General features: G+C 47.6%; 1 protein-coding gene and 1 long non-coding RNA gene across 15 annotated transcripts in view; both read left to right on the top strand.

Moving 5' to 3' along the window:
* Window positions 1-8,400, top strand: part of MBNL3 (muscleblind like splicing regulator 3) — a 97,589-nt gene extending 89,189 nt beyond the window's left edge. For 13 of the 14 annotated variants that reach the window (XR_015702688.1, XR_015702687.1, XM_087748988.1 and 10 more), the window contains one exon: window positions 676-866. Coding sequence is in view for 3 of the 14 variants with exons in the window: in XM_087748994.1 (XP_087605120.1) it covers window positions 676-696 (21 nt within the window). In the remaining 11 variants the exon portion in view is untranslated. Of the gene's footprint in view, window positions 1-675 lie in introns of all 14 variants that reach the window. The other variant, XM_087748993.1, reaches the window with a different exon arrangement.
* Window positions 8,401-10,752: 2,352 nt separating this feature from the next.
* On the top strand, window positions 10,753-13,913 carry LOC148056719 (uncharacterized). The gene is made up of 3 exons (XR_015702690.1): window positions 10,753-11,067; window positions 11,610-11,775; window positions 13,798-13,913. It is a non-coding gene; the product is annotated as an uncharacterized LOC148056719 (long non-coding RNA).
* The last annotated feature ends 1,417 nt before the right edge of the window (window positions 13,914-15,330 follow it).

The raw sequence follows: 15,330 nt of genomic DNA, 5'->3' as shown, positions 1-15,330 counted from the left end.
AGGAGTTGGGTAATTGAAACACTTGCTGCTCTGGCAGATGTTTTTCTTTTCCTCCATGGTTGATGAGGTCCTGGTGGCCAGGCTGGCTAGCCTGGCTCCACAGGAGGCAAGTGTTAGGTCCTTCAGGGGAGGATTTTCATGAGTACATCCCAAGAGAGACGATTTGCTCCCAAAAGAGTGTCCCCTGAGCACAGGGTTTCTGTGGCTGTGTTGTGTCTCTGGGCCCAATTTGCCTTTGGCTCATGGCTCCTTAGGATCAGATTTTAATGTGACTATCTGTGGCTCTCTCTGAAGGAAACAGGAGCTAAGAGGGGTCAGGGATTCCTTTGGCCCTCTCCTTAGTCACTCTCTACCTGCCATCCTGTCCAAAAATAAGGCTATTATTTGCCCACCTCCCTCTTTCACTAATTGTCTTGCCAGTGTGTGTAGCACACTGGAAATGGAAAGCCGTAAGTGCAGATTAAAGAGGACACCAAGTGCGTTATTAGCAATTTCACCCTAAGTCAGAAAATTAAGGGAATAAAATGTTTTCTCTCTGCAACATACTAATGGCAACCTCTTGGGCAACACAGTAAGGATGTAAATGCATCTTATGAGAATGACTTTTATTAAAGTATAGATGTATCTCTCTCTAACTTCTCACTCTTTCTTTGTTGTTTCTTCTTTCCCCTGCAGCAGACCATGTTGAAATTCTGAACAGTAAAATTATGGAGCACCAGGACTTCTTGGTGGGAAGCTGCGCATGGCCTTTCTGTATATATCCCCTCTTCCCTCTATCGTTCTCTACCACCTCTACAGTAAGCCTGTTGCAGCCTACATGTTAACCAAAAACTGATCAATGGGAATGTCAAAAAAAAAAAAAAGCACTATAGAAACAATTAACAAACAGCGCTCTGTTATATGAGATATACAAGTAGAAAATTATAATAGACTTTTATAACACATTACTTTAACACACTTAATCATTTTATGACTACCATCCTGATAAGTGCATCTGCACAGCGGACTGTTGGTTTACTGTATACTATCGATGGATAAATGTTTGTCTTGTTTTTAAAGTGTTATCTTACTGTTTTGTTTACATCATAGTCTATTGATTTGTTTTAAAGTGTACATCATTATCAAGTATACTCAATACCATTTTTTCATTATTGTTATGTCTTAAGTTTTCATATACTGTAGGTTTTATGGGGTTTTGTTTGTTTTTTACTAAAAATGTTATTGTGGGAAACAGGAATTATGTGCTTGAAAAACATGACACAGGAATGTTCTGCCCTTTGCTGGATTTTGCTGTTAATGTCAGCTAAAGTTGCTTGTGTTAAATGCTCCTTTTATCATTTAAAATTTGCCTTCAGATAGAGTCTCCAAATTTTTAGTACAACTGATATGAAAGGACAGCTGTCATTTTAGTCTAGTTCACCGTGTTTCTTTCAATACAATGAGCTGATTCTGGAAACTTTTGGAAAAAAAAAACCACAAAAGCCCAGGCTCAGTCAGGGGACAGGAACAATTCGCTCAGACGGTGGTAAGCATCAAGGGGTTTCTGCAGTTCTGTTGTCCATTGAAGTGCATTCTCAGCTGCAAACGGCGCACAATCTCTCTTGCTGTTCTCATGGTGCAGCCAAAATAAAAAAAAAATAGTTGGTGAAGTGAGACAGCTTCAGTTGGGCAAAGACTCACTGCGTTGGAGGAGCAAATGCCAGCCGTGAGCTGGAGTGGGCCCATAGCCATGACTTAGCCCAAGCTGGCTAATACCGTGCCCGGGGGCTTGTTTCCACTAAGCATGGTGAAACATTTGGGCCTGAAATCTTATGCGGCTCTTCCTGAAATTTTGTCAGTGTGCACCGATTATTTAATCACCATTTTCTGTAAATGAGTGATTTTTTTCCCCCGTGATCTCTGGCCCTTTAAAGCAAACACAGCAGTAACAAAGCAGGAAAAAGCTCAGCCTGAGCTTTCTACTGTAGATAAACATTCATCTTAATGCAGCTCCTGTAGGTCAGTGGATTTATTTTGGCACCTTCTACTTGATCAAGAGTAATGTTTGCCGCACAACAAGGGCTAGTTCTCAATACCTCCTTTTCACACGCACGAATAAAACGATTTCCAGCCCGTGCACCCTGGACAGCCCAGCCTGTCGTTATGCTGCGTTGCTGAACAATCTGGCTGCAGAATGCGTTTTGGTTGAGGATACAGCCAAATTCATCCCTGTCATAGCTCTACAGTATCATTGGCATTATGGAAGAGCTGGATTTGCTGCAGTAAATCCATGAACTCCATACAAGGAGAAAGAGTTATTGAAACCAAGCAAGAGACCAGCTCCCAGTGTCCGGAGGGCTGGCCACCCCGAGCTCACAGTGGTCCTGTAGGGTGCCAAATTCTGACAACCAGGTTTTCTTTTCTTTTCCAAGTTCCTTGGCCTTCGTTAGAGACTTTCCTTGCCCCCTCTCCTCCAGCGTGAGCGCAGATAGTTTGCTAGATATGTAATCTCCACGGACCACAAGTGATGGAGGGGCACCTAGGGCACAGCCAGTGCGTCCCAGAGCAAGCTCTGACCCTTTGCCCGTGGAGACTCATTCATAGCAAGAACCTTTGAAGAGCCCAGCTCAAAAAGGCCTTGAACCAGAAGGAATCTCTCCATTCATTTCAGCAGGCTTTGAACCAAACCCTGAAGGAGGGGGGGAAGAACATCCCCACCCAAGACCCTCCTTTAGGAACCCTGTGTTTTGACAGTCGCTTGTGTCCATAGACGTTCCCCAGCCATCAGCGTTCACAAGCAGCAGCATTGCCTGAAATCAGTGACTCTCATTTATGTTGGCGACCGCAGACCTGTTCTTTTCACCACTGAGTTTCTGTTTCCCAAAACCATAACATTGTTAGTGGAAAAAGTGGATTTGAGTACTTCCTGTTTGAAATTATTTGTGTATCAAAAATGGGTTTTGCACAACCTGTGCCAGTGCCTCAACAAAGAACAGAGCTGATCTTCTTAAGCCAGAAAGGATGCATTCAAGCTTGTATGGCTTTATGAGTTCAAGGAGGTTGGAATTTTTTCAGTGCTAAATGGATTTTTGTATATCTTGACACTTTGATGTAACCTCCTATTTTATTTATCGACTTAAACATCTGGCATAGATGTGCATAGAATGTAAACCTAGAATACAGCTGTTTTCATGTCACATTTAAAGCACTGAAAAAAAAAGCGTTTAAGGATTATTTTTTATTAAAGAGGTCCAATGAGGGATGTTCAGGGTAGTTATATTAGGTGCCACAACAGTTTTTATATTGCTGGCAAATTTAGAGTTAATTTGTAAATGAGTTTAAGGAAAGAAAAGCTTGAAGCACTAAACTTCACCAAATTCAAAACAATCTCGGCAAAAATGCCATTTTGAGGTAGCACTATTTAAACTAGTTGTGCAATGACTTGATCTAATTTTCTTTGTTCAAGAAAGAAAAGAAAAAAAAAACAGTCGCCAGACTATAAATTTCCTAATAGACTATTACAAAGTCACCGAGCTAGTTAGTGACTCTAAACAAATGTCATAAAAGCATGAATATCATCCTTTATTTGACGAGAGATGTATGTAAGTTTGTTTAAATCGATATAATTTTAGTGACATTTTTATAAGCTTCCCACTTTCCATGAACCTATATTTTTTATTTATCCAAAGTTATTTCTCTTTGTCCATTTCTCTCAGCCTTATGCAAACAATATGCAAGAAATGCTGAAACTTGGATAAAACGGGTCATGCAGAGGGAAAATGAAAGCTGAGATTGATCATTTTCACGAAAAAAGGTTGTTAGTAGTTTCAATAAAAAGTACTACTACTAAACTGTAACATAAGCAGACAATAAAAGAGGGATTTAAAATAAAATGGATTCATAAAACTATTAAGATTATTTTTGTTAAATACAGTGTTTTTAGTAATTTGGAACATGATTTCACAATCAGCCGTGTTTTTTAGTTGGAAATTTCTAGCTGATGATTTTTGACTTGTGTATTTTTGCATCGCGATGTTCTAGAAACTGTTACCTCCCTGGCCAGCCCGCGCCGGCCCCCTTCCCGAACACCCCGAAGCGCTTTTCCTCTCTGCCATCGATCCGTCTCACACCGCGCTCTGAGTGTTCCCGAACGGCGGCACCGCCGGGCTGGCCGCCAACCGCGGCCGCGCCGGCGCTCCGGGTTCCCGCGGTGGGGTCCAAACGGCATGCCGGTGGCGGCGGACGTCCCGCCGGAGCTGGGCCACCACCATCAAGGCGGCGATGGAGATGGGTATGTGTCTCGTGGGTGCAAGCTGGCCAGAGGAGCAGACGCGCGTGCCTGGTGAGATGTCTTCTCCTCCACCTCGCGGGCTGCTGGCTGGCGCGGTAGAGTAGCTCTAGGACACGCGGGTACACAATGATTGAGAAACTGGAGTCCTCGTTTTGTTTAGCCCTTGTACATTTCACAGACATGAAAATTGAAAAAGGTGAAATTTATGAGGAAAATCTAATTTCCCATTCCTGTTGAATGGATTTAGTTTGATATTGACCTGATTTTACCATGTGCCTGTTGAAGGCCTTAGAGTATATACTGTATGTTAAAGACTGTAATAACTTTAAAAAAAAAATAGTTGATAGCCTAATCCAAATGTAAATAGATCTACAACACATCGTTACTAGGCTACAACGCATTAATTCATGTCATATATTTTCATTTCTCTACTATTAGTTTTTAAGGTCTTCATTATTGCTTTTTTTGATATCTTTAGTAACTAATGAATTTAATTTTGAAGGAGAGTTAGAGAAAGTTTAAAATTTTTAATACATGTATTCAGCCCATTTAGTTATATTCTAAACCAACACTGAAGCATGGTAAGGTATAGAATACAGTCCATAACTAGTTTGTATAGTTTACAGTTTAAGAACAAAATTAACTTTGTATGTAACTCCTACAATGATAGATTCATTGTTAACTAATTATATTAAGTTGTTGTTGCTATGGCAACAAAACTACAACATGGCTACCTTTGTATACATTATTTGTGAAATTTTCACATGTAAATTAAAAGTGATGTGTAACAGTATGAGCTTGTTAAAGGTACAGTTCGATACTGTCAGATAAAGATATGATTGAATATTTTTAAAATCCCAAAGTCCCATGTGAACGCTGAATTTGTGTCTTTAAGGTCACTTTTTCAGTCAAGAAGTTTACAACACATGGATTTAGAGTCAGGTTTTATAGCTTGTAGAAATTGTTGTGTGGCAAGGGTTATTCCACAGTATTTTCACTTCGAAAACACGACAGCCTGTATTTACGACATAGCGACCGGTCTTGCTTTCATTTCACGTTCATTCACGCGGTGGGAATTCAGAATTAATCCGTTTCAGTACTGTAGCTCTGCCTGCAATTTTCTTTTCTCCAGAAATTGAGCACTCACACGATTAAGTTACGATCAGGGCTAAATAATTAAGCATATAACTATTTTAATACTAATTTATATTCGCAAAAACTGTACATAAGAAAAAAAAATATTGTGGAATGACCCCGTAACAGTGTTGAAGATACAAATATGCTGCAGTTAAACTGATTCAGTTAGTGTACGAATGTGTGAGACACACCTTTTTTGCACTTATGTACATAGTCCACGAAAGAAATCCTTGGAACTTATTTTGAATATAAAAAGTCTGTAATAATACAGGAAAAGTTTGTAAAAGAGATAGGTATTACTAAGGCTTTGAAAAGGAGGAGTTTTTTGCTATAAAACTTATCTGAAAGCATGATGTTGCTTTGCTGTTGTAAAAGCTTTGTAGTTTGCCATAGCTTATTATACAGCAGACTGATAACAGGTCAGCTCCAGCTGCAGCACGGAGAAATGGGAAACAGTGCTTAATTAATTAGTAAGGTCACTAGCAAAGATTTGAATTACTTTTTTTCTTTTTTAATCGGCCTACATTTTCAAACACACCCTAGGTCATGTTTCTGATAGGTTGTGTTCTCAGTGAATGCTATTAGGACTGATGGGTCCGTGGCGGCGCACACACATTTTTCCTAGCACCTAATCCTATTTCTAGCCGAAGTGTTTATCTGTTAGAGGTGACTGTCATTGCAGCGAGTGTTTTAAATCCCAGAGGGAATTTGAAATGTTGCAACTTGCTGATTTTTTAAATTATTTTTTTTAGCGTTTTGGGGCAAGGTAACAAAACAGAAGGGACTGATGAGCAGTGGATGGACGGGGACGGTTTTGTATTGTCTTGGGCTGGTGTCCTCTGCTGTACGACGGCCGTGGCGTTCATTTGAGAGAGCTCCGTGGCAGCGCTGCCTGGTGCTGCCCGCTCAGACGGCGCTGCCAGAGGGACGTTGGGGCAGGGAGGTGGAGGCTGACCGTGGCAGCGTGGCCGGCTTGGTGCTTCTGGCTGGGGTTAACGAGCCCCGTTGAGCTGCCACCAAAGGAGAGCACAGCCGTGGTCCCCAGCCTGCTGAGCGGCCTCTCGGTTCCCTTTCCACTGTGTTGGTGGTGCTGCCAGGGCTCTGCAGGACCGGGGGGATTTTGGAGAAGCTGAAGTGCCTGCGCTGACCCATTTATTTTTGATTAGAACAAGTTTGGGTTTTTTTTTTTGCAAAAGCCAAGCCCCAGATTCGCTTCAGAAAGGTTTTGCTGTGAGGCTGGTCCCGACTCCAGCAATGAGTCGAGCACCCCAGTGCAGAACCGGTGGGTGGTGGCACCCGATGCTGCCGTCTCCCTGCCCGTTCCAGGGTTGGGGGCTGTGGTGTCACTGCCAAGCGCAAGACCCACTCTTGGGCCACGGCTGCTGGCATCCCCGGCGTTTCCGACTCCGGGCAACGGCAGCGAGTGCCCAGGCAGCCCGCACTGCACCGCGGGGTTTGCCTAAGTGGGCGGTTTGCTGAATCGGAGCCGTGCCATCCTGCGGTCCCAGTGTCTTTACAACAGGGGAAAAAATCAGATGTCGCCTCTCTTCATGGGGGTTATAACAACCTAGATGTTAATACGGAATAATCAGCTAATTCTAGCCACCGTGCTACTAAGGCTTCCCTTTTCCGTAATCAATTTTTGTAATCAAGCTCTTTCTCATTTCTAGGATTATGAGCGAAAAATATTTTGCACTATGTGAAATGAATCGTAGCTGGTCAAACTTCTTTTCCTTGGGGTATGAGCATGATCATGACAACACTGCTAAAATCTTTGCTAGTGATCTTTACCGACATCCTCTATCATCAAAACTCTATATGCCTCTCAAATGAGATATTTAAACATGCAAAAATAACACAACTGTTAAATAAAATGAAGTTATTTTTCCAAACACACAACAGAGAGAATTACCTGACACCGAATTACAAGGTTCCAGTTCTTTATTACTGTACACAGATGCTATTTGATAGTGGTGGAAGCCAAATGATTTTGTTGCCATGGCTTTTGTATCCTAGCAGATGAGGGGATGATAAGACCATTCTTAGATTGGATTATGGGATTTTTTTTTTCTTTCCGATTAGCTTTGTTTTAATTATATTTTTATTTTAAATCATGAAAACGAACCGAGACTCCCCCACACTCTTTATTATATCACCTGACAACAGATCACTATTTTTTTTTATAAATAAAGAATTGTATTTTAGGCAATCACTAAAATCAAAGAGAGAATGTTCTCCTAAATTGTAAATTTTTAATTTAAATATATAAAAACATTTATACTGTACTGTGTAAAGTAGATTTTTGAAGCACGTTCTTCTTTTCATAGGCATTTCTGGTAAAACAAAGTAAGGGAAACATTAGATATCAATTTAATGGTATAGTTTAGAAAACATATACAAATGATTACAGTTAGCCCTGTGGAATTGTAAGAAATTAAAATATCATCGGATCCAGACAGGCATAGGCTAATGCAATATTTCAGTTCCATAACACGATAGTTCATTCCCTCAACTGCTACCAACAGGGTGTACGCTTTGAATTTATTTTTCTTTTTGCCACGTTATATTGCTGTAGTGCTTGTACGTGCTTTAGAAATGTGCATAATGCTACTCATTTTAGTATGTTACTTCTATATTGTTATTGTTTATTTTTTGATCTTTTAATAAAGTGTATAAAATTCTTGGTTATGTTTTTTATGGATCCATATCTACACATTAATAGGAGTTTACTTTAAAAACTTTTCAAGTTCCAGTTTATTAGTCCCAAACTTTAAAGGTTCTGATGTAAAAATAATAACTAATGAATTTGATTCAATGTTATATCTAAAGTGTAGAACAACAGAATAAATTTCTTTCCAGAAAATACCTTCAGTATTTTGAATTCTGTAGCCAGTGCCTCCTTTTTATCGGATGCATTCGGCCTATCATATTAAAGTTACTAACACAGGAAAGACATTTGTATTTTAGAAAAATAAAAAGTAAAACTTTCCAGATGCTGCCTTTTGGTTTCTCTTGTGCCTTAGACCCTCTGAGACACACATGATGTGGTATGCTTGGCTTGTACTTTTCCATGCTTCCTTCCTGACCCTATCTGTGATGTGATTAGCGAGGAGATGAGAGCTGTGCATTTGAAGATAACCGTGAAGAATAAATTGACTATCATTCAAAGGCCTGCAGCTTTTGTGGCACAGTGATGTGTGTATTAATTTTTCTCTTTCAGCATTTGTGTCAGATACCGTTTTGAACGTCCCAGTGCAATAATACAACAGTAAGCTCCCTTTGGCGGCAGCCTGGATTCCCCAGCTCCTCCAAGTGCCCGGCTCGTCCCCGGGCTGCTTTGCCAGGCTCACGCCTCCGGCCGGCGCGGGCTGCTGATGCCTCTCGCCGCGGCCCAGAGCAACCACGGCTAAGCTTGCTCTAGACTTCTGCAAGAGAAAATTGCTTATTGCCGAGTTTGTTTGTCCCTTCTGTAATGTTGCGTAGATTTAGAGGTAAGAAAGTTGCTCAGTGGCATTGCCACCTTGGTCGCCACCTGCATGCCAACAGCATTGCCGTAAAAGGGGGCTTTTACCCTTTACCTGGCTTGAGCTCACTGCTCGCTCCCTAAGAGCTGTAGCTTTTACGGGCTGGTCTCAACACAGTTTGGGTCCAGCTGGAGGCACCAAGCCGCGGAGCGTGGCCATGCTGGGCTGCAGCATCGCTCAACTGGTGGGCAGCAGCAGAAGAGGACATCGGGAAGCCCCTGAAGATGTGAGTAGCTTAACTCTGCTAACGTCTGAGCAGCGGGCTGGCCTCGGCACCCCGGCTGCTGCGACGCAGGGACACCGAGGTGACGGGTGAGCCTGGGTCATGCAACAAGAGGGGTTTGGTGCCAAGACGAGGGAGGGGGATGCAGCATGGGAGGAATTGTTGCCATTTCCCAAGAAAGTTTAAGAACCTGACTCGGGGTGGGGGGGTGGGGAGGTGGGAATAGGAGTTTGAAAATCGGTATTTCAGGGGATGCAGGTCCACTGGAGCTGCACCGGGGCAGGAGCGGTGCAGCGAGGTGGCACGCTGCAGGAGGAGGCTGTGCAGACACCGCTCCTCCCCATCACCTTTAGCAGGACAAGCCATTGACTTTGAGAAAAGACAGACGGAGCTCAGGAGGAATTATATAAGTGTTTCTTTTTCGTCAGCCTGTTTCCCTGATTTCTTGCAGGTTAATTGACTCCATTTGTGTGTCAAGGCCACTTATGGCTTTTTTCTATAAATGACTCGTGCCTCATCTGATGGCACAATTAAATGTCTGAATTGTTTCTAAAGCCAAAAAAGAGGGAGAACTGAAACTTTTCTAGGCAGTGGATGTTGTGGAAGGATGGGATCCCTCCTGAATGGTCACTCACGAGTTTTTATTGCCAGCTTTCCTCTGGTTCGCTTTCTCTGCGGGAAGGGGACAGGGGCTTTAAGGGCTGCTTTCCTCAGAGCTGCGGGAAGGGCTGAGCCTTGGCTGCTTGGAGACACCAGCTCCGCGCGGGAGAAGCATCCCCGCGGGGAGTGGTGGGGATGGGAGTCCCACACTAGCACTGAAATTCATGGGTGGCCCTAACAAGAGATTTTAAATTGTGTTTCAAGGCTGAACAGCATCCCTGGGCCAGGGCTGTGGATTTTTACCCAGGGTCCATTTGTAGAAGTCACAGGAGGAGCTGCTGCAAACCGCTTTATAGATTAAGTTGGATTAAAGGATCTGAGCAAAGTATACACGATACTGTATTTACAGCATGTGTCATTTGGAAATATCACAGCACCTAGCCTATCTATCTTCCTCTCCACTGGGGCACATTTGTGCAGGAAAGCCAAGTTTAATAAAAATCTCCATTTAGCTCTTTGGCTGTTGAAACTTCAGTGGGAAACATGGGGGGAAAATCTATTTTTCAAGGCTTGCCCCATATTCACATGGGCTTCTGTGGTCCAAAGCCAGTTTTTATTCAATCTGGACTTGGTGCTGGATAAATAGATCACTTTGATCTATTTATTATGAGAAAAAGGAGATCAGAGAAATAAATGTTTGACTAATCCCTGATGAGTTGTGGATCTAAAATATCGTCTCCAGCACAAGCAGACAGTTAGCCCTTCCCAGGAGGGGTCGTGCCAGAGCGTGGTGCCGCACGAGGAACGGCCTGACGCCTCTCACTTGTGCTCTGCGCCGTTACTGCAGAGGGTGCCCAGTGCCCCTTCCAGCCCAGCTGGGACCCTGCCTCGGGTGCATCTCCGAAATGGCAGCGCATCCCAAAAAGCAATCCTTGTGAAGGGTCAGGACATCCTCTGGGGTGTCTGTGGGCAGAGGGACCTGCACAGAGGTGGAAAGAGCCACAGCCTGAAGGCCATGGGCACGGGCTTGGAGGAGCAGGCGCCCAGCAAGCTGGCTCTGATGGGGTCCTAGCCGGGCTTGGCTCAGCTGGAAGATGTTTCTGCAAATGCCTTTGCCCTTTCATCTTCATTTTGCCTTTTTCAGGGTGGCTCTGCCAGTCCATTTAGCAGCACCGTGCTCCATCCTCTCCCCAGCTGTTCCCACTGCCCTTGCCCTGGATCTGAAGGTGTAAATCCAGCCCCTAGGTGACAGCACTGCGACACCCGCGCCGGCTGCCGCAGCAAGGATCACCGCAGCCAGCCAGGAGGCCATGGTACGATGCTGCTGCACCATTTATCTCTTCGCAGCTGCAGCTGGGTTGCACAGAGGTATTTCTGCTTTGCTCCATGGTGCATGTAAATTATTTGCTCGTAAATGTTATCTGCGCCTTCCCAAGGGAGCTGCTGCCTTCCTCCCCTCTGCAGCCATCGCGTGCTCGAAGCTTGTGTTTGTAATCGATGCGGCTTCTGCTGTAATGCTTTATGCCACAGCTGATCTCTGTGGCAGCATTCCTGCTGCAGCTCCTGTATGTCCTGCTCACGCCGTGGCAGCCGGCGGAGGGCTTTGCGGCCGTGTCCCCGCCGGCAGCCCCGCTCGCCCCGCCGGCCCCACGCCTGCAGTGAAGCAGCACCCAGATGCCTGGAAGGGCTCCCGCTAGCCAGCAGCTCCTGGTGATCGCACCGGGGTGTCAAGGGGCGCTGGGTAGTGTTTTGGGGTGCGCATGTCTGCGCCGAAGCAAAGGTGCTCGTGGGGACTTTGCAAGGCTTCTGGAAAACTCCTGTTGAAAAAAAAAATACTGTTTGGTTTCCCCTGCAGAAACACAAGCCCGAATGAAAGCCATTGGCCATCTTGCCCTGCTGGGTGAGACTGCCCGAGGGTCACACTCTGCCATGCCGGTAAGGAGACACGGGACGTTGCCCGTTAAATCACTGCTGTTCTCAGAGCCGGTGTGCGGCAGCGCCAGGGCGGGCGTAATGCAAAGGTGAGTCCGTGTATTTGCTGGGCTGCAGGGTGCTGGCAGCCACCCTGGCCCCATGGTGTCGGGGTGTGTGGGAGGAACGGGCGCTGGCTCGGCAGCTCCCCTGCTCCGAGCATCCTTTGGGCTTTGGCAGCTGGGTGTGCCCGGTCCTGCTCCCCCGGCCCCGTCATGCCCCGCAGCGAATTCACATGTGGCGATGCTAGTTGTGCTATTGCATAAATCAAGAGGATTTTGGAGAGGGTAATGAGAGCAACATGGGGCTCTGGGCTGGGCAGGATGAAGCCTTGGAAGTCTTTTTAATTCCCCCCGTTGCACAGTCCAAGGGTGGGGGCTGTGGCCAGATTTGGACCAGCGGGGTTGGGCAGCGGGTGGCCCGTGCTGGGGAGGGAGGTGGGCTGCAGTTCCCCCGCCAGGCTCTCGCCCCTCTGCCAGCTTTGCTCAATTATGGGAAATCCTTTAAGCTTTCGCATTAGTGCTGTATTTAGGTCTGCACTGTATTAGGGCTTGGCATGGGGAGCGGAGTCAGATTTCTCACTTAATAAAGAGTGTTTTAAAGTCATTTGTCATCGTGGGCCCGGTGCCACGAGCCAGGACGCTGGGGTGAGTGGGGTGGGTGCTGTGGGGGGTGAGGGTGCTGGGCCGGCTCCGCGAGCTGCCGCGCTCAGCCCTGGCCCGCCTGTACCCTGCCGTGCGCTGCCCATGCAGCTCCTGCACCCTGCGCTCACACCCTGCGTGTCGGGGCACTTGCTGCCAGGCCAGAGGGACCTGCTCTGCTCCGATTACCCACCCAGCCGCAGGTGCACATGGGGCTGCGTATCCCGGGGCTGCAACCGGTGACCTCCCAGCCCGTCTGCATCGGCACAGCCGCTGGCAGAGCCCAGCCGCCCTCCCACGAGGCTCCAGGGCTGCCGTGCTGGCAGGAGGCCCATCCTGCTGGCAGTAAATGTGTCATCGGATGGCGATCAGGGATAATGAGTCACGAACGCCCACCGCCAGCCAGCCCGGCCGGTCCTGGCGCAGGGCTGCGGCATGCGGGCAGGAGCAGGGAGAGAAGAGCTGCTCCAGCCCGAGCTGCCTCGCTCCTCCTCTGCCTCTCCCCACCTCCAGCCTCATCAGCCTGCATCTTCCACCAGACACCAAATGATGCAGCATCCCTCTGGCAGTGCTTTCCTGGGGCTGGGGGGACAGCACCGCTCTCCTCATCCAGCGTGGGGATGCCGTGGTCCCCCTGCACCCCTGCTCGTGGGTGCCCAGCACTGCTACAGCTCTGCCCACCGCTGTCGGGCAGCTTGGCAAGGATGGGGCTGGCAGCTGCCTGCCAAAACTTGTGTCCCCCAGACTGCAAGTAGCTGAAGCTGGGGCCGGGCCAGCTCCGGGTGTGCTGCCGGGAGCAGGAGGAGCCTCCAGGCTCCCCTTTTTTGGTATGGGTTTTTCCTTTAATCTGGTAATCATTGAGGCAATGGAGTATTAGATCCAGATTTCAAGCTGCTGGTGGTGGTGACTGTTGCAAATGTCCCACACTTTTGCGGAGGGAAAAGCTCAGCCCTTGGCTTGCGTTGGCGGGCGAGGAGCCCTTGAGCGCCTTCATGCCCTGCTCTGCCCCCTGAGCAGCACTTTCACACTTTACTCCTTGTCTCCTAACTCCAACCTGTGCCCTGCACAAGGGCCCATGTCTGTCAGACAGACATGCCTTTTGCAAGAAGGACAGGAGACAAGTTGTGGTTGTGGCTCAGGTGACGTCCCCCGGGCCAGCCCAGTGTGAGTGCACGTGGCAGCCCTGTTGGGGGCCCCGGCAGCTGCCCTCCCCCTTCCCCTTCCCTCCAGCCCTGTGGGAAGGAGCTGGAAAAGCAAAATTTTGTGGGATCCTCACAGATCCACCACTGAACCAGCCCCAGGAGCAAGAGTGGCCTCAGCGCATCTTCTCCCAAAACCACCAGTGGGGTCCCCGGGGAGGGCCCCAACCCCAGGCAGAAATCAGCCGGAGGGGGAAAGCTTTTATTTTCTTTCCATCTTTTTCTTCTCCAGGGCTGGGCTTCATTATTCCTTTCAGCAACACGATGCGCTAGAGAGGCTCAGCAGCCACAGATCAATTTTCTCTGCTCTTGGCGCAACGTCTCTGTGCATGGGGAAGCAGCTTTTTTCCCACCCTTCCCATCGTGCTGAGACTCGGTGGGTGACGCCAGGATGGTGGCAGCCACCTCGATGGCGGCAGGGCGGCAGGGGACCCCGCCAGGCCATGCAGCCCGGCCACGTGCCAGCCCTTGCCTGGTGCAGTGCTGATGGAGGGTGTCAAAGCCTTTCGCTCGTGGCCATTGAAGAGCAACTAGATATTGCCGGGAAAGAGACCCCAGCTCAGCTCAGACATCAGCATCGCTTCAAGGCGCAGCACAGGGTGGGGACACTCAGCTGCTGCCTCTGCTCCTGCTGTGCCGTCCCTTCTTGTTCACCGCAACGCACTGGCTAATGGAGGATGATTTTCTTTCTAGAGAACATGCAAAAATTTGTGTCAAGCAGGCGGAATGTGCTAAGACTTCATGTTTAAGTGATCGGAACATAGTGGTGGCACAAGGTATGAAGACTCAACACAGAGGGATTCGAAACGCTTTGCAATTACGCAGCCAAGCTAAAAAAAAAAAAAAAAAAAATTAAGAGACTTGCAGAATTTTAAGAGGATGGGGAAGAATTTGGCATGGGATTAAATATTGGGGAGAAGATTAGAAAAGTGAAAAGCAGGAGATGAGAAAAGCCTGAGGGATGAGGCAGATGGGCCAGCTCATGGAGAGCTGCCAGCCCGTGGATGAGGACTACCCCAGGGATGAGCCTCAGCACTCTCCCCGCAGGATCCCGAGTCCACACCTCCACGTTGGACCTGCCACTGGGTCTGCTGTGGCACAGGGCAGAGGCGAGATCGTCCTCTCCCCAGCACCGGCATAGCCGGGCTCGCCCGGGGGCTGCTGATGTCGAGGTGCCCCTGGTTGTGGATGAATGAGGCAGCGGACCCTTGGCGTGAGCGGCTGTTCCATTCGTGCTCTGTTTGTCCGTCTGTCCGATGGCGAGGTGGCTGGCTGCCTGGAGGGAGTGCTGGCCCCGGCAGAGCCACGCTCGCTTTCACCAGCCACGGGTTTGATCCTCTCCAGACCGTGCAAATTAGGAAATTCTTTGAAACGCCGAAGAGCTGCTCTGTAAAAACAAACCAGCCAGCAGCCCCTTGCTGCTGAAGGCAGAGATACAGCTGGGGGTTGGATCACCGGCTTTTATCCACAAAATGAACTCAAGCAAGTTCTTAAACTGCAGAACAAAATACTAAAGACCACGGGCAATTACGGCAGAGAGCTCTGGAGTCCTCCCCAGCACAGGGAGCCCCAGCAAGGCTGTTGACGGCCCCTGCTGCTTCTGATCCTGGCTGGCAAATATTAATTCTGTTTTTTTCAAGTTGAGAAATTAACTGCTTTGCAACCCCATCCAATCTGAATATTCTAATTAAGCAGTTTCAGTGCTTTTCTCCTCCAAGGACCTTCCCTGGCTGAGCACTTTAACCCCTCAGCTCCCATGCCAGGC

This window comes from Nipponia nippon, unplaced genomic scaffold (genome assembly GCF_047370975.1).
Source record: "Nipponia nippon isolate SJK-2023a ecotype South Korea unplaced genomic scaffold, ASM4737097v1 scaffold_12, whole genome shotgun sequence".
NCBI lineage: Eukaryota > Metazoa > Chordata > Aves > Pelecaniformes > Threskiornithidae > Nipponia > Nipponia nippon.
Note: the sequence above shows the minus strand (reverse complement) of the source record. Positions and strands in the feature narration are given on the sequence as shown.